At 38.3% G+C, this 23,723-nt stretch overlaps 1 protein-coding gene across 1 annotated transcript in view; it reads right to left on the bottom strand.

Moving 5' to 3' along the window:
* gphnb (gephyrin b) overlaps positions 1 to 23,723 on the bottom strand; it is a 224,793-nt gene that overhangs the window by 174,604 nt on the left and 26,466 nt on the right. The window contains 3 exon segments of the mRNA XM_062034299.1: positions 9,139 to 9,411; positions 18,344 to 18,410; positions 22,840 to 22,934. Of these exon segments, the coding sequence (XP_061890283.1) occupies positions 9,139 to 9,411; positions 18,344 to 18,410; positions 22,840 to 22,934 (435 nt within the window).

Raw genomic sequence — 23,723 nt, 5'->3', positions numbered from 1 at the left:
GGACGCATGAAGAATTGATGTTGACAGATGCATTGTTGCGTCAATGTTTGTGTACAGTGGGTCCAGTGTGCCTCATCCCACAATGAAGAATGGCGTGTCCTCCATGTGAAGTCCAAAAGAGAAAGAGATGATGCAGTATTATCTCCCCACAGATGCTACCTGGTGGTTGTTGGAGCACACTGCAGCTATTCCTGGGTAGTCCCACTCCTCAATGCTTCGCTCACACGCAGGATTCTCACAGGAATGAGGCAAAAATCCATCCAGACCCACTATAGTATGTAGACCAGGGGTCACCAACGCGGTGCCCGCGGGCACCAGGTAGCCCGTAAGGACCAGATGAGTAGCCCGCTGGCCTGTTCTAAAAATAGCTCAAATAGCAGCACTTACCAGTGAGCTGCCTCTATTTTTTAAATTGTATTTATTTACTAGCAAGCTGGTCTCGCTTTGCTCGACATTTTTAATTCTAAGAGAGACAAAACTCAAATAGAATTTGAAAATCCAAGAAAATATTTGAAAGACTTGGTCTTCACTTGTTTAAATAAATTCATTAATTATTTTACTTTGCTTCTTATAACTTTCAGAAAGACAATTTTAGAGAAAAAATACAACCTTAAAAATGATTTTAGGATTTTTAAACACATATACCTTTTTACCTTTTAAATTCCTTCCTCTTCTTTCCTGACAATTTAAATCAATGTTCAAGTAAATTTTTTTTTTTTATTGTAAAGAATAATAAATACATTTTAATTTAATTCTTCATTTTAGCTTCTGTTTTTTCGACGAAGAATATTTGTGAAATATTTCTTCAAACTTATTATGTTTAAAATTAAATCTAGAAAATCTGTAGAATCAAATTTAAATCTTATTTCAAAGTCTTTTCAATTTCTTTTAAAATTTTTGTTCTGGAAAATCTAGAAGAAATAATGATTTGTCTTTGTTAGAAATATAGCTTGGTCCAATTTGTTATATATTCTAACAAAGTGCAGATTGGATTTTAACCTATTTAAAACTTGTCATCAAAATTCTAAAAGAAATTTTAATCATGAAAAATTACTAATGATGTTCCATAAATTCTTTTTTTAATTTTTTCAAAAAGATTCGAATTAGCTAGTTTTTCTCTTCTTTTTTTCGGATGAATTTTGAATTTTAAAGATTCGAAATTGAAGATAAACTATGTTTCAAAATTTAATTGTCATTTTGTTCGTGTTTTCTCCTCTTTTAAACCGTTCAATTAAGTGTAAATATCATTAATTATTAATAATAACATAGAGTTAAAGGTAAATTGAGCAAATTGGCTATTTCTGGCAATTTATTTAAGTGTGTATCAAACTGGTAGCCCTTCGCATTAATCACTACCCAAGAAGTAGCTCTTGGTTTCAAAAAGGTTGGTGACCCCTGATGTAGACCCTAACTTCAAGTACAGTGTCTCCCACAGGACTGCAATCTATCGCTGGCGTCTGGTTGCGGGGGTAAGATGGCATCATTGTCTAATTTGCATAATTTAGAAAAAAACAAATTACTCTGTCGCTTCTTTTCCCCCGTATGTCACAAGCCTGCTGGTGCCTTTAGAAGGTGGCGATGGCGATAAGCGAGGCACAGCAGGACCCGCTGCCCGTTGAGCGGAGCGCCACATGCTTTCGCGTTCGACTCCCCGAACGTGTCCAATAGGACAAAATCTAGCGCGACAACATCACAAAGGGCCTGATCTACAAAGAGCCAAATTACAAGTGCTAAATTGGGTGTGTAAACTATAAATCTATGTGTATTATTAGTAACCCAACAGGCACTAGACATTAAAACAACGTTGAGCAACTCAAACCTAGCGTTGGAACAACATGCTTTTTGACAATGTTTAATCAATGTTGGGTTCTAATGTTGATTTGACCATTGGATTTTAGTCATTTCCCAACCAATATTCTACAACACAAATACAATGTTGAAACAACATGCTTTTTGATGACCTTTATTCAATGTTGGGTTCTGACCTAGATTAGACCATAAAGTTTTGGTCATTTCCCAACCAAAATTCTACAACACACTGCAAAAACTGAAATCTAAGTAAGATACAATTACTCAAATAAGGGGGATATTTGCTTATTTTCTGTCTGATAAGATAATTCTTCTCACTAAGCAGATTTTATGTTAGAGTGTTTTACTTGTTTTAAGGGTTTTGGTCCTAAATGATCTCAGTAAGATATTACAGCTTGTAGCTGAGATTTGATGACCTATATTGAGTAAAACATGCTTGAAATTAGAATATCAAAGCTGTGTCATCAACACTCACAAGTAGTGATGTCCGATAATGGCTTTTTGCCGATATCCGATATTGTCCAACTCTTTAATTACCGATACCGATATCAACCGATACTGATATATACAGTCGTGCAATTAACACATTATTATCCCTAATTTGGACAACCAGGTATGGTGAAGATAAGGTTCTTTTTAAAAAAATTAATAAAATAAGATAAATACATTTAAAACGTATTCTTGAATAAAAAAGAAAGTAAAACAATATAAAAACAGTTACATAGAAACTAGTAATTAATGAAAATGAGTAAAATTAACTGTTAAAGGTTAGTACTATTAGTGGACCAGCAGCACGCACAATCATGTGTGCTTACGGACTGTATCCCTTGCAGACTGTATTGATATATATTGATATATAATGTAGGAACCAGAATATTAATAACAGAAAGAAACAACCCTTTTGTGTGAATGAGTGTAAATGGGGGAGGGAGGTTTTTTTTGGGTTGGTGCACTAATTGTAAGTGTATCTTGTGTTTTTTATGTTGATTTAATAATAAAAACGATAGCGATAATAAAAAAAACGATACCGATAATTTCCGATATTACATTTTAAAGCATTTATCGGCCGATATTATCGGCCGATAATTATGGCAGGCCGATATTATCGGACATCTCTACACACAAGTATAAAACTACTTTTTTAAAGTAATAATTTCTTATTTCAAGCATAAAAAAAAAAATCATGACTTTGACACAATTGTGTCTCATAATTAAAACAGATGACAGCCAAATGGACTTTGCTGTTTTATTTTCAATAAAACAATAGAAAATAGGTACTCATATAGTAGTACAGTCGGCACAGTACAGTAAACTGACAGTTAAAATTTAAACATTTAACAAGTGACATTTCAAACTATTTTGAACAGAAATAGTTCATTCACATTCAGATGAATTCTTTAAAATTACAATTGAAAATTTTTTGGCCGGGGACCGGGCTGTATACTGTATATGCGCACTAATTGACTGAAAGAGCATGCACTTGGCGCAATGTCATGTTATCGATGGAAAAATGCATTTTTAGACCATATAATTTGCCTGAGCGGCTCGAGAGTAACAAGCGGTTGCCTTGTTGCCTTTCCATTAAAAACAATACATTTTTTTTAGTATAAGTTTGCTGGTTTCAAGAAATGTAATGCCTATTGCATATCATTATGTCAAGATAATGGCACTAGCATTTACTTAATTTAGGAATATTTTTCAACATATTGAGCAAATAGGTCTCTTTTTTTTCTACCAAGAAAAGTGCACTTGTTATTAGTGAGAATATACTTATTTTAAGGTATTTTTGGGTTCATTGAAGTTAGCTAATTTTACTTGTTTTGGAAAGTCTTGACAAGCCAAATTTTCTTGTTCTATTGGCAGATAATTTTGCTTCGTTCAAATAAAATACCCCTAATTTTTGTCTTTTTTTTTCTTGTTTTTGAACACTGACTTTTTGCAGTGCACAAATACAACGTTGAAACAACATGCCTTTTGACAGCATTTATTCAATGTTGGGTTCTGACATTGATTTGACCGCTGAATTTTGGTCATTTCCCAACCAATATTCCACAACATAAATACAACGTAGAAACAAAATGCTTTTCGACAAGGTTTAGTCAATGTCAGGTTGTGACGTTGATTTGACCATTGAAATGTGGTCATTTCCCAACTAACAACGTGGATCCAACGTTAGACATCATTGTTGTCTCAATTGACAAACACAGCTATTTTGCAACATTGTTTCAAAGTCAAGTTTTAAAAAACATTGTATCGATGTCTTGTGCCTGCTGGTAAGGTTGGGTACCGTTCACATTTGAACCGATACGGTACCAATTCTGGGTAACTGAGAATTTTTAGCGCTTTTGTGTTCGTTATTTCTCCATCCATTTTCTACTGCTGGAGCCTATCCCAGCTGCACTCGGGCGGAAGGCAGTTAGTAAATGTCAGTTAGTTGATAACAAAATTGTACTTTTTAACGTAACATGTAAAAATGAGCTGATTGTTTTCTGATTACAGTATAGTCTCATTTGCAATGCAGTTGCACTTCCGAGACATGAGATGGCAGTACTGTATAGGCCGGGGGTCAGCAACCCGCGCCGCCCTAGTGTCTCCCTGGACCTCTTTCAGAGTTGTGTGAAAATGGAAAAAGTATATATTTTATACAAATATATTTTTTGTTTTAACATATTTTCTGTAGGAGGACAAACATGACACACATCTTCCTAATTGTTAGAAATCCCACTGTTTACATTAAACAAGCTTTATTGATGACAGTATTTGGCGAGCACCGTTTTGTCCAACTCATTTCAGCGATCATTGAACTCACCGTAGTTTGTTTACATGTGTAACTTTCTCCGACGCTGCCACAGAAAGACGTGTTTTATGCCACTCCTTCTTTGTCTCATTTTGTCCATCAAATGTTTTATGCTGTGCGTGAAGGCACAAAGGTGAACTTGGTTGATGTTATTGATTTGCTGGCGTGCTTATCAGGCATATTTGGTCAATGCATGACTGCTAGCTAATCGGTGCTAACATGCTAAATAGGCTAGCTGTATGTACAAATTGCAACATTGTGCCTCATTTGTAGCTATATTTGAGCTATTTAGATTCCTTTACTTATGTCCTCAGTGTATTTAATTTGTCTCATGACACATTATCTGTATGTAATATTGTCTGCATTTCTGTGTTGTTTGTGTGCCATGTTGTTCCAGACCACAGCAACTGTTACCCACCTCCCAAAGATGGTAATAAATCCATTAGAAGAAGACAGCCTGCCGTTTCCTTTAACATGGACACACACATCTATACCTTTAGCCATTCTGAGCCAATCATTTCCAGAACTTATCTCTTCCTGTGAGAAGCCTTCATTTTACTAATGTTTTCCAATGCTGCGAAAATGTGTAGAATAAACATTAAAATACAACATTTCTGTCAACGAAGATTTGCGTCAGCCTTTGATAGTAGGCTAATGTAGCTAATATAGACACTTACACCATGTGTTGCCTTCATTATAACACTTATATAAGGCTTTTAAAGGCCTACTGAAACCCACTACTACTGACCACGCAGTCTGATAGTTTATATATCAATGATGAAATCTTAACATTGCAACACATGCCAATACGGCCGGGTTAACTTATAAAGTGCAATTTTAAATTTGCCGCTAAGCTTCCGGTTGAAAACGTCTATGTATGATGACGTATGCGCGTGACGTCCATCGTTGAAACGGAAGTATTCGGACACATTGTATCCCAATACAAAAAGCTCGGTTTTCATCGCAAAATTCCACAGTATTCTGGACATCTGTGTTGGTGAATCTTTAATGAACAATGAAGACTGCAAAGAAGAAAGTTGTAGGTGGGATCGGTGTATTAGCGGCTGGCTGCAGCAACACAGCCAGGAGGACTTTGACTTGGATAGCAGACGCGCTATCCGATGCTAGCCGCCGACCGCATTGATGATCGGGTGAAGTCCTTCGTCGCTCCGTCGATCACTGGAACGCAGGTGAGCACGGGTGTTGATGAGCAGATGAGGGCTGGCGTAGGTGGATAGCTAATGTTTTTAGCATAGCTCTGTGAGGTCCCGTTGCTAAGTTAGCTTCAATGGTGTCGTTAGCAACAGCATTGTTAAGCTTCGCCAGGCTGGAAAGCATTAACCGTGTATTTACATGTCCATGGTTTAATAGTATTGTTGATTTTCTGTCTATCCTTCCAGTCAGGGGTTTATTTATTTTGTTTCTATCTGCATTTAAGCACAATGCTATCACGTTAGCTCCGTAGCTAAAGTGCTTCGCCGATGTATTGTCGTGGGGATAAAAGTCACTGTGAATGTCCATTTCGCGTTCTCGACTCTCATTTTCAAGAGGATATAGTATCCGAGGTGGTTTAAAATACAAATCCGTGATCCACAATAAAAAAAGGAGAAAGTGTGGAATCCAATGAGCCCTTGTACCTAAGTTACGGTCAGAGCGAAAAAAGATGCGTCCTGCACTGCACTCTAGTCCTTCACTCTCACGTTCCTCATCCACGAATCTTTCATCCTGGCTCAAATTAATGGGGTAATCGTCGCTTTCTCGGTCCGAATCGCTCTCGCTGCTGGTGTAAACAATGGGGAAATGTGAGGAGCCCTTCAACCTGCGACGTCACGCTACTTCCGGTACAGGCAAGGATTTTTGTATCAGCGACCAAAAGTTGCGAACTTTATCGTCGATGTTCTCTACTAAATCCTTTCAGCAAAAATATGGCAATATCGCGAAATGATCAAGTATGACACATAGAATGGATCTGCTATCCCCGTTTGAATAAAAAAAATTAATTTCAGTAGGCCTTTAATTTTTTGCGGCTCCAGACAGATTTTTTTTTTGTATTTTTGGTCCAATATGGCTGTTTCAACATTTTGGGTTGCCGACCCCTGGTATAGGCTATTTATGGCAGTGTTTTTCAACCACTGTGCCGCGGCCGTGAGATATCGTCTGGTGTGCCATGGGAAATGATGCAATTTCGCCTAATTGGTGTAAAAAACATTTTTGCAAACCAAAAATTACAAACTGCAAATAATGTGCGGTTGTTGAGTGTTCAGAGATCGGCAGAGTAACCATGCAATACTCTTCCATATCAGTAGGCCGACTTTGAGACAAGAGAATTAGTGATACATGGGCAGCTTTGGTTATAGTTTGAATTCATATGGAACAATTGCGTCAGTTATTTGATGAGAACGACATTATACTGCCAATATAGGCGACTGAGTTACATTTTTTATGTGGAAAAAGTAAGAAATTCAATCCTATACGTGCAAGCTTAGTACTTAGTTATTAGCCAAAAGTGTTTTAATTCATGCAAACCTTCAGTAGATCAGACACCGTTTCCTCCTGCTATGTTTTCTTATTGTTTGGCACAACCGGTGCTTCTAGGAAGTAGAGTTACAATGTTATCTACTGTAACTACGAGTTGTAGCCACAAGCCCCTTGCACAGTCCCATTATAATGTGTTTATGAGTGAGAGTGTCAACAGGTTGTGGCAAGCCGCCACGAATAAATGAAGGTATGGGAAAGACTGAAGTGAAGCGGTGCCACAACAATTTATGGATCAAAATGTTTGTTGACGGCGTGGGATGAGAAGGATCAAATGTGTCACTTAAAAGTGCTATTTGTAGCATTCTGTAAACATGCATTTATTATATTGTCAAATTGTGTTTGTTGGATGAGGATGAGAGGGATCGCTCTTCAAGTTGCAACTGTGAAGTTCCTCTCATTAAACTAGACAATGCATGTTTGGACATTAACTCTGTAGAGTTTTTATTCCGGCATTAGAATCAGGATAATATCATGAAATGAAAATAAATTAAAGTTTGATCAAAAGTGCCCCAGTTTTCGTCATCCTCATCATACCTTTAATATACGGTATACAGAAAGTAAAGAAACCCCATTTGAAATATTTAAAAAATATACATAAAAAATATATTAATAAATATTCCTATCAGTTTTTCGCACTTTTAAATATTTAGTCCAGATGTGTCCAAAGTGCGGCCTGGGGGCCATTTGCGGCCCGCAGCCAATTGTTTACCGGCCCCTCACACATTCTGCAAAAATTTCAAAATTGATAGTATTTCAAAAATAAAAAATAAACATTTTAAAAAAGTGGAATGAGGTGAAATCTAACGAGAAAACGTTGCAATGTTGACACAAAACTGCCATGCAGGCTGTTTTTTTTTCTTTTGTCTTTGTTTATTTAAATTTTTTTGGCCATTGCTCAAAAAAAAAAAAAAAAAGACAAAAAATCTATGTTACAATGAATTATTACTTAAAAAATGTCACTTTAAAATGTTTTATGTGGAAAAAATATTGCATAAATTGTGTGGTTGCCATATAAAAACATCAAAGTTTTATTTGACAAAAGAGCATAGAACAAACAAAATAATAGTTCAAACGTAAAATCGACAGATATATCTAAAGTCGATCTCGTAATTTAAGTGTGAAAAGTAAAAAAAAAACTAATAAAAATGTATCACTTTATGAGTGGGAGACCTTTTGGATCCCAAATATATTTAGTGGGATTTTATTTAACTTTTCACTGTGATTACTCAAAAATATTAAATAATTCAAATAAATGGTGTCCTGCATTATTGATCTTTTAGGGCTGTAACGACTAAATACTGAAAATTTCAGTTTTAGTATAAAAAACAAAGTTGTCTTTGACAGAAAAGGCATAAAACCTGTTTGTTTTTTTTACTTGATATCAACCTGAAGTTGATATAGAGATATACTGTAAAAAATAATAATATTCATTTGACTTATTTTTAACATTTTCATGACTGAGACCCTTGACCCTTGACTGGTCCCCGGGAGCCCTAAAGGTTAAAAAAAAAAATATATATATATATTTTGTTATGGTTTGAAAATGGAAAATATCAAAATGGCCCCCGTATGCTTAAATTTTTCCATGTGTGGCCCTCAGTGGAAAAAGTTTGGACACCCCTGATTTAGTCCAAAAATAGGTATGCTCTAATTTAAAAAGTAAATATAAAAAAATTGGCGATGGAGTGAAGTCCCAAACTTCGAAGCGAAATGTGGCGAGGGACGACTGTGAGCAGATTTACGTAAAGATGGGTTTCATAAAATGATGGACACATGATGATGATGTGAAATAAAAAACATGCAAATGTCAGCTAGTATTTATAAATGGCAAAAGGTCTAATCTGCAACCTCAGCAAAACATGTGATGTGTGTGCCGCATCAGGTCGAAATTCAAAAACTAAACAACATGCTAGTTCATAAAGTCCCTATTTGTAGCAAGTGTTGCAAAACAAACAACACATAAAACCAGAGAATCCAATCAAACTCATTTGTACCTTGGCGGCGATGGAGGCTGCGGTGATGTGGGAGGAGCTGCTGTCCTCCGTGGACGCCACGCCGCTGTCCTTCTTCTCCTCGTCCTCATCTTCGCACTGCACGCCCTTGTCCTCCGTCTGACGCCGTGGCGAACTGTTGGGTGGCGGCGAGAGAGGCGGCGGCGGCGACGGCAGGTCCTCCAGCTCGTCCGCCGCCTCCTTTACTTTCACCACGGCGTCACGCAGGAGGTCGATGGCGTGGGGCAGCGCCGGCAGGATGAACTGGAAGCATTCCTGTGACGGGGCACAACGAGGAAGCTCAGTCATGCGGTCAACAAAGAACTCTCTATTGTTGTGGTTGTTAAAAGTTAAGGATTTGTGTGGTTTCTGATCGTTTGTGAGGGCACCAAAGGGACTTCTGTGTGTGTGTGTGTTGGTCGTTGTTGTTTTGACTTGCTACTAAAGAGAACAATCCATCACCACTTTGTTATGTTTGTTTGACAGACAGTACTTGATATTGTGTTCACTAAAATATGGACTTTTATCAAGGCAGGAACCAATTATTTATAATTACATTGTTTCTTGTGGAGACAATTGCTTTACTATAAGAACTCTTCTATTTCTATTTTCTATAACCGTTAAGTTCGCAAATCGAGGTTTCGCTGCCCAGTATATGACATCACCTGACTGCCACATTCAGAGACAGCATTATTTGTACAGTAAATAGTCATTTAAAGGCCTACTGAAATGAATTTTTTTTTATTTAAACGGGGATAGCAGATCCATTCTATGTGTCATACTTGATCATTTCGCGATATTGACATATTTTTGCTGAAAGGATTTAGTAGAGAACATCGACGATAAAGTTCGCAACTTTTGGTCGCTGATAAAAAAAGCCTTGCCTGTACCGGAAATAGCGTGACGTCGCAGGTTGAAAGGCTCCTCACATTTCCCCATTGTTTACACCAGCAGCTAGAGCGATTCGGACCGAGAAAGCGACGATTACCCCATTTATTTGAGAAAGGCTGAAAGGTTCGTGGATGAGGTACGTGAAAGTGAAGGACTAGAGTGCAGTGCAGGACGTATCTTTTTTCGCTCTGACCGTAACTTAGGTACAAGGGCTCATTGGATTCCACACTTTCTCCTTTTTCTATTGTGGATCACGGATTTGTATTTTAAACCACCTCGGATACTATATCCTCTTGAAAATGAGAGTCGAGAACGCGAAATGGACATTCACAGTGACTTTTATCTCCACGACAATACATCGGTGAAGCACTTTAGCTACGGAGCTAACGTGATAGCATCGTGCTTAAATGCAGATAGAAACAAAAGAAATAAGCCCCTGACTGGAAGGATAGACAGAAGATCAACAATACTACTATCAGGAGACACCGAACCAAACACTGGACCTGAAACCACACGGTTAATGCTGTGCCGCCTGTCGAAGCCTAGCAATGCTGTTGCTAACGACGCCATTGAAGCTAACTTAGCTACGGGACCTCGTCAGAGCTATCATAAAAACATTAACGCTCCACCTACACCAGCCCTCATCTGCTCATCAACACCCGTGCTCACCTGCGTTCCAGCGATCGACGGTGCGACGAAGGACTTCACCCGATCATCGATGCGGTCGGCGGCTAGCGTCGGATAGCGCGTTTGCTATCCTCAAAGTCCTCCTGATTGTGTTGCTGCAGCCTGCCGCTAATACACCGATCCCACCTACAGCTTTCTTCTTTGCAATCTCCATTGTTCATTAAATAAATTGCAAAAGATTCACCAACACAGATGTCCAGAATACTGTGGAATTTTGTGATGAAAACCGAGCTTTTTGTATTGGATACAATGTGTCCGAATACTTACGTTTCAACGACACGCGCATACGTCATCATACATAGACGTTTTCAACCGGAAGTTTTGCGGGAAATTTAAAATTGCACTTTATAAGTTAACCCGGTCGTATTGGCATGTGTTGCAATGTTAAGATTTCATCATTGATATATAAACTATCAGACTGCGTGGTCGGTAGTAGTGGGTTTCAGTAGGCCTTTAACGCCAGGTCAAAATACATAGGGATGAACCGCTGTGGCTGTAGGCAACCTCCTGTGTGTAGTTTTTCACAACGGCGCCAGATGGCAGTAGCGGTTATGACGTAACATTAGTGGAGGCTTGATGAGTTTAACAATGAACAACAATTCAATCCTACAATATCCCATTTGTGGAAAAGGACAGATGCAGCAACCAAAGCACGTTGAATCGATTTATAAACTAGCGCTAGCAACATGTATTCGATAAGAGCTGCCGTCGGCAACAATTTGTGGTTTGACACGGCACTTGGCAACAGGTGCCGCCTTTTAAAAGCACACACTCACGCACTCTGATCTCATGAAACATCTCTCATGGCATACATTACTACAACGTATTACTAACGTATTATTATTACCGCTGCTATTTCTTTAATTCATTATATGGATATCAATTACAGTAAACTTTAAAAAAAATAATTATTTACATAATATTTTCACGCTACAGTTATTCTAACATGTTTAAATAAAACCTTGCATTCAAAACTATGTGGACAAACCAGAAATGTACTGTCAAACTAGGTGTATGGTCGTAGGGCTGGAAAATGTATTGAATTTTAATCCGGATTTCCATTTTGGTTTGATTATAACAATATTTCAATCGGAAATAAACGACTAATAGGTCACACAGAGTGCATGCAGTTTCATGAGCTTGTAACGGTAAAACGGATGGGTGAGCGTTTGTGTGAGGAAAAAAAGCACATCCAGTAGAAGTTTGGGATGTTGCCAACGTTGCTACTTTTTATATGAAACAGCACTAATACGCCTAATCAATAATCACACAAAAATAAGGCCTTTTGATTGCCGCGGAAACGTTACTGCAGACAGGATCACAGAATTGGCCAATAAAACGGAATCCGCTGTTAAACGCAGAATATTACAGAAATTGACATAAATGTGAGTGAAATGTTGTCACGTTTGTTTGGGGAAAGAATGTGTCCAATACCGATCATTCAATGTGGAGACGGCCACTCGAAACAGCGACTGCCCCAGCAGACAATGGTGTGGAACACCGCAGAGGCCACCATGTTTTTTTGTTGTATTGGTTTTACTTTGTAGCTGTATGTAGAAATGGCTGGTTGCATTAGCTCTGCTCTTTTAATGTCTTTAAAGACCTACTGAAACCCACTACTACCGACCACGCAGTCTGATAGTTTATATATCAATGATGAAATCTTAACATTGCAACACATGCCAATACGGCCGGGTTAGATTAGTAAAGTGCAATTTTAAATTTCCCGCGAAATATTCTGCTGAAAACGTCTCGGTATGATGACGTTTGCGCGTGACGTCACGGATTGTAGCGGACATTTTGGGACAGCATTGTGGCCAGCTATTAAGTCATCTGTTTTCTTCGCAAAATTCCACAGTATTCTGGACATCTGTGTTGGTGAATCTTTTGCAATTTGTTTAATGAACAATGAAGACAGCAAAGAAGAAAGCTGTAGGTGGGAAGCGGTGTATTAGCGGCCGGCTGCAGCAACACAAGAACTGGGACAACAGAGACTCTTACCAGGAGGACTTTGAGTTGGATACACGCTACCGTGAGTACGCAGCTTTGGCTTCCAAACATTTGATCGCTTGCCCGTACGTGCGTGCCGCTATGTGCATGTCACGTACGTAACTTTGGGGAAATATACACTACCGTTCAAAAGTTTGGGGTCACATTGAAATGTCCTTATTTTTGAAGGAAAAGCACTGTACTTTTCAATGAAGATAACTTTAAACTAGTCTTAACTTTAAAGAAATACACTCTATACATTGCTAATGTGGTAAATGACTATTCTAGCTGCAAATGTCTGGTTTTTGGTGCAATATCTACATAGGTGTATAGAGGCCCATTTCCAGAAACTATCACTCCAGTGTTCTAATGGTGCAATGTGTTTGCTCATTGGCTCAGAAGGCTAATTGATGATTAGAAAACCCTTGTGCAATCATGTTCACACATCTGAAAACAGTTTAGCTCGTTACAGAAGCTACAAAACTGACCTTCCTTTGAGCAGATTGAGTTTCTGGAGCATCACATTTGTGGGGTCAATTAAACGCTCAAAATGGCCAGAAAAACAGAACTTTCATCTGAAACTCGACAGTCTATTCTTGTTCTTAGAAATGAAGGCTATTCCACAAAATTGTTTGGGTGACCCCAAACTTTTAAACGGTAGTGTATGTGCTGTATGAACTTTACGGAGGTGAACGGTACTTTGGGCTGTGGGATTGAGTGTGTTGTGCGGGTGTTTGATTTGTATTGGCGGGTTATATGGACGGGAGGGGGGAGGTGTTTGTTATGCGGATTAATTTGTGGCACATTAAATATAAGCCTGGTTGTGTTGTGGCTAATAGAGTATATATATGTCTTGTGTTTATTTACTGTTTTAGTCATTCCCAGCTGAATATCAGGTCCCACCCGCCTCTCACAGCATTTTCCCTATCTGAATCGCTTCCACTGCCCTCTAATCCTTCACTCTCACTTTCCTCATCCACAAATCTTTCATCCTCGCTCAAATTAAAGGGGTAATCGTCGCTTTCTTGGTCCGAATCGCTCTCGCTGCTGGTGTCTATGATTGTAAACAATGTGCAAATGTGAGGAGCTCCACAACCTGTGACGTCACGCTACTTCCGGTACAGGCAAGGCTTTTTTTTATCAGCAACCAAAAGTTGCGAACTTTATCGTCGATGTTCTCTACTAAATCCTTTCAGCAAAAATATGGCAATATCGCGAAATGATCAAGTATGACACATAGAATGGACCTGCTTTCCCCGTTTAAATTAGAACATTTCATTTCAGTAGGCCTTTAATGTCCTTTGTGTTCTTTGATGTTTCCCTCTTACACACATGCTTATGTGTGCTATGGCTATGAAATTTGTTTTCCTTGGCCACAGTCTGGACTCCCTCTCCAGGGCCCAGACTTAGACTGATTTTTTTTTCCTCTCACCCCCCCTCCCAGCGTTTACCTGTTTCTCACCTTTTTTGTAAAGGGGGCCGGAAGTTGGCAGACCCGTCAGCGATCCTGTTCTGTCTGATCTTGAATGGGATTGTTGCTGAAAATCTTTAATTTCCCCTCTGGGATTGATAAAATATTTCTGATTCTGATTCTGATTGTTTCTGTTCTGCAATCGGCGCTTTGCTTCCTGGTCGCTCAGTTTATGTGTCAGTGTGCCGTTGGCTCCTCTGCTATTTCTAAACACTTCTCCTCTCTCCTGAGACAAAAGCTAATCTGTGAAATTATTTATCTTCCTGTGTATTTTAAGCACTGACGCGATACATTATTAATCAAGCCAAAGCTTTACAGTATCAACTTCTTCAATGCAGCCTGGACTTAAAATGCGACCGCATTCATGTCTGGGAGTATTTATGGACAGAAGACTGAGGAGTCCTGTTTGGGTTGCGAGTACAGACCGCGTCAAAGCCAGGAAACTTTCTTCTTCTTCCACTTTGTGCTTTCATTGCATGCCGGGGTATCTTTGGGTACCTCCGCTTTGTCCTGGAGGGGAGTAACTGTCAAGAACACTAAAGAGCAGAATCCCTGGATATACTGCGAGTCAAGTGAAGCACAGGAGCAATAAAAGAGGAAAAAGCTGCGATGTGGTGAGGTGGCTGGTGCTGATGAAGAGGAAGAGACACACGGGGTGACAAAGAAAGATGGAAACAAAGTGAGGAGTAAATTTGCGCAATTCACTCTCACCATGCAAATACTTGACACCTTCAAGGGGAACTGCACTTTTTTGGGGGGAATATTGCCTATCGTTCACAATCATTATGAGAGACAAGAAGATAAAAGTCGTTTTTTTGAATTCTAACATGTAAAAATCTGCTCGTTCTTGGTGGCTGGCAATGCAACTAATAGGAGCAATCAATTCCACCTCTAAATCACTTTAAAAAGGCATTCGAAAACCGTCAAGAATACTGACGTTCCGTAACATGTATAATAACCAAGCTGTAGCGACATCAGGAACTCTTTTTCTAGCGTACAAACACATCAGCGTGCTACGGCAGTGGTCCCCTACCACCGGTCCGGGGACCGGGACCGGTACCGGTCAGTGACGCATTTGCTACCGGGCCACGCAGAAATATTAATTAATTTATATTTTACTGCATTTTCTCCTACTTAACTTTGGCCTGTCCAACTAAACACACCAATACGCTGGTTTATAGATGTATATTACAACTCCTTTGTTATATTACATCAATGCACATTAATGGACATATAACATGTTAATGTGCCAGATTGTAGCCAAAGGCTAATTTCCATCTGCAGGGTCATTGCATATAGCAGGGGTTCTTAACCTGTTTGACCTCAGGACTGAACTTTTCCAATAGAGAGGAACCCAAAAACCACTCCAAAATTAACACTGAATTAGTAATCTTACTCTTGATTTTGATCATATTCAATACAATAAAATATTTAACCTACTTACAGTGTACTACCTTGTAAAATGATATAAAAGCATAAGTCAATCACAAAGATTATATTATTAATTTAACAAATAAACCTTATACTTAGGTCAGGCTGATTAGAAACAAATTAATTTATATACATAGTGTATTATGTTGTGCTAAAATAAATAAACTCAATTAATAATCAATATGTTTCTTAACTAAACTGTCAATAAAAATAAAGTGCAAACGAAAACACAGCTTCCCCACATTACCGTATTTTTCGGAGTATAAGTCGCTCCGGAGTATAAGTCGCACCGGCCGAAAATGCATAATAAAGAAGGAAAAAAACATATATAAGTCGCACTGGAGTATAAGTCGCATTTTTGGGGAAATTTATTTGATAAAACCCAACACCAAGAATAGACATTTGACAGGCAATTTAAAATAAATAAAGAATAGTGAACAACAGGCTGAATAAGTGTACGTTATATGAGGCATAAATAACCAACTGAGAACGTGCCTGGTATGTTAACGTAACATATTATGGTAAGAGTCATTCAAATAACTATAACATATAGAACATGCTATACGTTTACCAAACAATCTGTCACTCCTAATCGCTAAATCCCATGAAATCTTATACGTCTAGTCTCTTACGTGAATGAGCTAAATAATATTATTTGATATTTTACGGTAACGTGTTAATAATTTCACACATAAGTCGCTCCTGAGTATAAGTCGCACCCCCGGCCAAACTATGAAAAAAATTGCGACTTATAGTCCGAAAAATACGGTAGTCATAATTTTTGCGCTTAAGAAATTTCTCTATGACATTTGCGCCAGACTTCTTCTGTTTGTTTGATATTGTCATTACTGCCACAAGTGGTGGAAAAGTGTATTACAACTAAGTACCGCTGCGGCCTAAGCGGACCACAGCTGAAAAAACAGATATATTACATTCTAGTGGGCAACAGTGGGCCCTATGGTTAAGAAACAGTATATATGTACAGTATATGTCATCAACATGCCAAGGACCATCTCTTCGCAAAGAAACACGTCCTGCAGGGCTCCCACGACTTCAGCGTTATGGTGAGTTGATTTTTCATGTTCATTTTTTTTCCTGCCACACGTGAAAATAATGCATACATTAAAATGGTACCTGGTGGGAAAAAGGTTGGGGACCCCTGTGCTACGGTATTAGCCGTAAAAGCTAGCTCCGGAAAGAGCTAAGATAGCTTCTACGTCAACACGAAACATGTTTGAGTTTGTAATGCACAACATAATGCCATAAGACACAGATCTGTACTAACTGAAAAACAATTGTATTACAGTATCTGTAAAGTATGATTTCATGTTTTGTTTGTACACAGCTAGCCAGACAGAACAAAATGTAGAAAATGAAAATGGATTATTAATCTACTTGTTCATTTACTTCTAATATCTGCTCACTTTCTGTTTTAACATGTTTCATCTACACCTGATGTTAAAATGTAATAAGCACTTATTCTTCTATTGTTTGATACTTTACATTAGTTTTGGGTAGGGATGTCCGATAATGTTTTTTTTGCCGGTATCAGATATTCCGATATTGTCCAACTCTTGATTACCGATACCGATATCAACCGATACCGATATATACAGTCGTGGAATTAACACATTATTATGCCTAATTTGGACAACCAGGTATGGTGAAGATAAGGTCCTTTTAAAAAAAAAAAAATTAAATAAAGTAAGATAAATACATTTTCTTGAATAAAAAAGAAAGTAAAACAATATACAAAAACAGTTACATAGAAACTAGTAATTAATGAAAATGAGTAAAATGAACTGTTAAAGGTTATTACTATTAGTGGACCAGCAGCACGCACAATCATGTGTGCTTACGGACTGTATCCCTTGCAGACTGTATTGATATATAATGTAGGAAACAGAATATTAATAACAGAAAGAAACAACCCTCTTGTGTGAATGAGTGTAAATGAGGGAGGGAGGTTTTTTGGGTTGGTGCACTAATTGTAAGTGTATCTTGTGTTTTTTATGTTGATTTAATAAAAAAAATAAAAAAATAAAAATAAACCCGATACCGATAATAAAAAAAACGATACCGATAATTTCCGATATTACATTTTAAAGCATTTATCGACCGATAATATCGACAGTCCGATATTATCGGACAACCCTAGTTTTGGGTTATACTACAATTTTAGATATCGATCCAATACCAAGTAGTTACACGGTCATACATACAGTCCTCATTTGTCCAGTGACGTACAGTATTTCCTGAGATTATAAAAATAATAAAAATTACAAAAAGGAAGAAAGTCTTTGAGGTGATCAAAAATCTGGATGTAATCATTGTAATATAGTCTAGATATGGCTCTTGTACTTGATATAGAATGGATATCATTCAATACTTGTTTTTTTCAGATATTGGACTGATATTAGATATCAATATCAGATCAGGACACCCTTAAAGAAAACGCAGTAAAGCCTTGAATATCTGGTTGAGCAAATACCAAACCGCAAATAGGCAATTAGTCAAGGCATTTAAGACGAAGGGACTTTTTGTTTCATTTACAAAACTTAACAAAAATACTGGAATCCTAAAACAAACTTAAATTGGAGCGCCTTGGAATCCCCCGGGAGGAGCTGGACAAAGTGGCTGGGGAGAGGGAAGTCTGGGCTTCCCTGCTTAGGCTGCTGGCCCCGCGACCAGAGCTCGGATAAGCGGAAGGAGATTGATGGACGATCAAATAAAACTTACCTGGGAGCCTTTCTTACTTCCTGGTAAGTTAATGATGAGCGTCTTCCCTCGGATGCCACACACGGGTCTGAAACATACAAACACAGGACACTTGGAAGCGGGAAGTAAACCAAAACACTCAAAAACATCTCGGATCCCAATCTAAAATATGTTTTTTTACGAGCCAGGCCTTTTTCTAAATATGTCTGCATAACACTTCTGCAGACCCGCCAACCTTGGGAAAACATTTATTTCCAGATTTGTTATGCCGACTTGTATGTCAAGGGGAGTTGGTGGAAGTGTGGAAAGTGAAAAACATTAACAAGCTGTGACGTTATTGAAAATGCTTCCAAGGAGAAGATTAGATGCTTGTTTGCATGCGGAACCCAACACGCTGATCCTCGTGGCCCAATAAAATTCCATACAAACTTTTGCAATGCGATAAATACTTTTAAAAAAGATGCACTTTGACTCAAGAAAATCCAAATTCAAAATCAAGCTGGGTTAATGCACATGAAACTGTATGAAACAAACACTGAGGGTGGATGTATAAACAACTTTAACACTGTTACAAATATGCGCCACACTGTGAACCCACACCAAACAAGAATGACAAACACATTTCGGGAGAACACAACATAACACAACAGAACAAATACCCAGAACCCCTTGCAGCACTAACTCTTCCAGGACGCTACAATATACACCCCCGCTGCCACCAAATGTTGATATTTACCTCAGAAGGCTGCAAATAGAAAAGAGGGATTCCATTTTTGATTTAAATTGTATTTAATATACCATTGATGTTTTTTCGTTGGTTTTTTGAAAGTTGATTTTGCACTATTAAGTTATATAAGCGCTGCTTGTTCCATATTCAGTGTTAAAGCAAATCAGTGTAGCAAGTTAACAGTGTAGCAAATTAACGTTTTATTCATGCATTTGCTATTATTTATTTTGATATTTACCTCAGAAGGCTGCAAATAGAAAAAAGGCATTCAATTTTTATTCAAATTGTATTTGATATTTTTTTATTATTATTATTATTATTTGAAACTCGATTTTGCATGTCACTATAACGTTATATAAGCCTTGCTTGTTCAATATTCAATGCAAAACTTGTTTGGGTCCCTATTAAAAGGTGAATTTGTTCAACCTTGGCCCGCGGCTTTGTTCAGTTTTAAATTTTGGCCCACTCTGTATTTGAGTTTGACACCCCTGCTATATAAGATCATGCATGGCTTTAAGGCTCACACACATGATTATAATTTACATTGTTTAATAGATGGGGTCTTAATTATGCCAACATTTGATTTCAACAATGTCAAAAAGATCGAGGCAATGGACGCACAATTCACTTTTTTGCCAATGCATTTAATGCTTCATATTGTGAGTATGTCTATTAATTCATCTATGTGATCATTTTGCCACCCATTGTTGTCAAAATGTGTTCCTGTGACTACAACAGAGTTGGGCCAGTTGGGCAGCCGGCGGGTGTGGAGGCACAAATAATAATAATAATAATAATAGTAATACATCAAATGGCATCTGAAGAAGGACCCACCTTTGTATCACGTACGACTGCTACCGCAACAAGCTCTCCTGGGTTGTAATAATAAATTGAGTAATAAACTAGAGTCAAAGTCTTCCGTACCGTTTTTGATAGCACTGGCTTGTTTAAATTTGAAAATACATAATTTTCACATGCAATTCCAATCTGGCTGTGAGCAGGCTACTGTATGAACATATTTTGTTGTAAATTACACAAATGATATCTATATTGGGGGTAATCAGAGTCACGGGGTGGGGCGGGTCTGGGCGTGCCAAGCCAAGTAAACTCCTGCAATCAATTTCAAATTGATTGCGATGTAAAAAATAAATGTGCTTGGACACTTTAATATGTCTGAATTTTTTCTTGCGTACGTAGTTTTCTGTATTCGAACGTCTGTCTATTTTAGTAGGAAATCCATGCAACTCTTAGTACATGAGGCCCCTGCTCTCGAGTCTTGATATTAGAAATCTACTGTCATTACAAAACTCAGCCACCTGTGTGCTGACGAGGACTAGAGGGCGGGGCCACATTACATTGGTTTTTAAGTCGCTGTATTGGCTTCATGTCAGCTTCAGGTTGTATTTTAAGGTTGCTTGCATTTGAAATGTGTAATATATGTAAAGTTTTATTGATTAATTGATTGGTTTATACAATTAGTCTCTAAGCTTTTTTATTTACAGTCACATGTACACAAATGACAGCAATTACATTGTTGAATCATGTTAATTCCTAGTATGATATGACACTATAAATCAGGGGTGCTGAAACTTTTTGACTTTGGGCCAAAAAAATTTGACCGTGGGCCGAAAGCTGACTCCATATAAAGTACTATATATATATATACATATATATATATACTACTGTTCAAAAGTTTGGGGTCACATTGAAATGTCCTTATTTTTGAAGGAAAAGCACTGTACTTTTCAATGAAGATAACTTTAAACTAGTCTTAACTTTAAAGAAATACACTATACATTGCTAATGTGGTAAATGACTATTCTAGCTGCAAATGTCTGGTTTTTGGTGCAATATCTACATAGGTGTATAGAGGCCCATTTCCAGCAACTATCACTCCAGTGTTCTAAAGGTACAATGTGTTTGCTCATTGGCTCAGAAGGCTAATTGATGATTAGAAAACCCTTGTGCAATCATGTTCACACATCTGAAAACAGTTTAGCTCGTTACAGAAGCTACAAAACTGACCTTCCTTTGAGCAGATTGAGTTTCTGGAGCATCACATTTGTGGGGTCAATTAAACGCTCAAAATGGCCAGAAAAAGAGAACTTTCATCTGAAACTCGACAGTCTATTCTTGTTCTCAGAAATGAAGGCTATTCCACAAAATTGTTTGGGTGACCCCAAACTTTTGAACGGTAGTGTACACACACACAAACAAAATGTATGTATATATATATATATATATATATATATTATGTGTTTGTGTGCATATCATATTAATATGATGGACATATAATGGATATATGGACATATAATTATTATAATGGATTTAATTGGATATTGAGAGTATGTGAAAGTTCAACTCACCTTCTTAAAGTTTCAATCAAGCAGCTAAAATGTGCCAGGACGGATAAGTGTGGAGAGAGTGTTTAACATTGTTCCCATCATGCACTCTAAAGGATTTAAATGGGTGTAATTTTGATTTTTTTTTTTTCTGCATGGTTTTTTTATAATATCCACAATGTTCAGTGAGCAGGTTGTGTTATGTGTGTTGAATCTTTGTTAGTTGCATTGTTTTAATGCAACATGACTAGGGAAGGTTGTTTGGATTGTGTCATATAAGTAAATGCTGTACTTTATTTAAAAGTACTTTCAAGGGTCATTGATCTGATTTGCTCACATTGTCCACATGATGGCTAACCTGACTCTCGCCAGATCCTTGTAGTTCGCTGAGCTCCACACAAGGATCTGGGACTTCTCAAAAGGAGATGTACTTCAGAATGCGGGGCCTTGTAAAAAAAATAATTGTATGTGATTGGATAAACCACTTGTCCGTTATCTTGAATGACGTGCTACTTCAACCACTCACATCGGAATCAACCCGTGACGCTGATGAGAGCGACGCTGGGAAATCCAAAACAGAACAGCCGACATATTGGATAACAACAGAGCGAAAAGTTAGATAACTTACTCAAACAACGCCGCAATGTCAGTAGAGGATCGATGTCGCAAAACAGTTGCAATAGCAGAATCAACGTCAGCGCACGACTCCTCGCTCCCTTCGGCGCTACGTCACATCTATGAAATCCCACCCGGCGATCCTGATTGGTTCATTTATTTTTTGCTATCTTGAAGGAGTTTGCAATGCCCTCGAGCCCAGATCCTTGTGTGGAGCTCAGCGAACTACAAGGATCTGGCGAGAGTCAGGTTACATGATGGCAGCAAATATGTAGCATTCAAAGACCGCCGAGTATTTAAGATTCATTTGAAAGCACTCAGCCATGCCATGCTTTGTAGAACTCATGACGTTTTGCGGGCCAAATTGAAGATGCCAGTGGGCCGTAGTTTGGACACCCATGTAATAAACAGACCATTTGTCTTGCTAATTACAATTGGAAATCAATTTCAAAATTAGAATTTTTCCACCTGCAATCCCTAACACTTCCAAGTGAAATTAAAAGGAGTTCGAAAATAGAGGAATGTAGTGCCAGGATTGGTCAGAATTATTCTGACCCGACAACCGCGCACCACTGCCCCTCGCTGTTGAACCCAAGTATTGCATGTGCCTGTTCGAAACAAATGGACTCACTTTTGTTTTACAAGGCAAATGTACATGTTAAACAAAATCAAGACTGCTTGACAGGTCTGCTTCTGATGAATTTTCTCTCTACACTTGGCAAATTTGATGTGAATACCATCAGAGACATTTATTGTACTTTTAAGTCCAAAAGCGTGGAATAAACAACTTATTTTTGTAACGGGGATAAACATGGGGAGAGGGTGTTTCTGACCTGGAAAGCATGCCGAGTGGTGTGACGTTGAGGGACCCCATCAACATTGCCAGCGACATCCCCGGAGCCTCACGCTCTATCACCTCCTTAGTGGCCTGGAGAAATGGCAGAACAGAGGGAGGGAGTCATTAGTGGGATCCCAGCTGAAAAAATGTCTGCATCTTAGGTTTCCTTCTTGCAATAAATGACCATTTATTAATATACACATTATATATTTTATTTATGTATCTGTTGTAACAATGCTTCATTCCATTGGAAAGCCTGCTCCAAACTCCACCCTGCAAGATAACGCTCATCCCACCGAGTGGTGTTTATCCGAGATTAGACCTCCAGAATTTGTGAGTAGAATCATTTCCGACCTCAACGCAACTATGCGTTTGCCGTATCATTTTGGAAGTTTTGTTCCAACACAATTATGGTGGCTGACTTGTGACGACTCCTGTTTAAAATGCCGTCCCACAGCAGTGTGTGGCCAGCAATAATGCCAGTTGTAGCTGTGTATGGTTCTTCCACATGCTTCTACATGTTCTTGTGGCCAAACAGCTCAATATTTGTTTCATCTGACATTACATGGACAAAGATAAAACCTTCTGGAGGAAAGTTCTGTTGTCAGATGAAAAAAAAATTGAGCTGTTTGGCCACAATACCCAGCAATATGTTTGGAGGAGAAAAGGTGAGGCCTTTAATCCCAGGAACACCATCCTACCGTCAAGCATGGTGGTGGTAGTATTATGCTCTGGGCCCGTTTTGCTGCCAATGGAACTGGTGCTTTACAGAGAGTAAATGGGACAATGAAAAAGGAGGATTACTTCCAAATTCTTCAGGACAACCTAAAATCATCAGCCCGGAGGTTGGGTCTTGGGCGCAGTTGGGTGTTCCAACCG

The sequence above is a fragment of the Entelurus aequoreus genome, linkage group LG23 (genome assembly GCF_033978785.1).
Source record: "Entelurus aequoreus isolate RoL-2023_Sb linkage group LG23, RoL_Eaeq_v1.1, whole genome shotgun sequence".
Lineage (NCBI taxonomy): Eukaryota > Metazoa > Chordata > Actinopteri > Syngnathiformes > Syngnathidae > Entelurus > Entelurus aequoreus.
The sequence above is the reverse complement of the archived record's forward strand: the minus strand, read 5'-3'. Positions and strand labels throughout refer to the sequence as shown.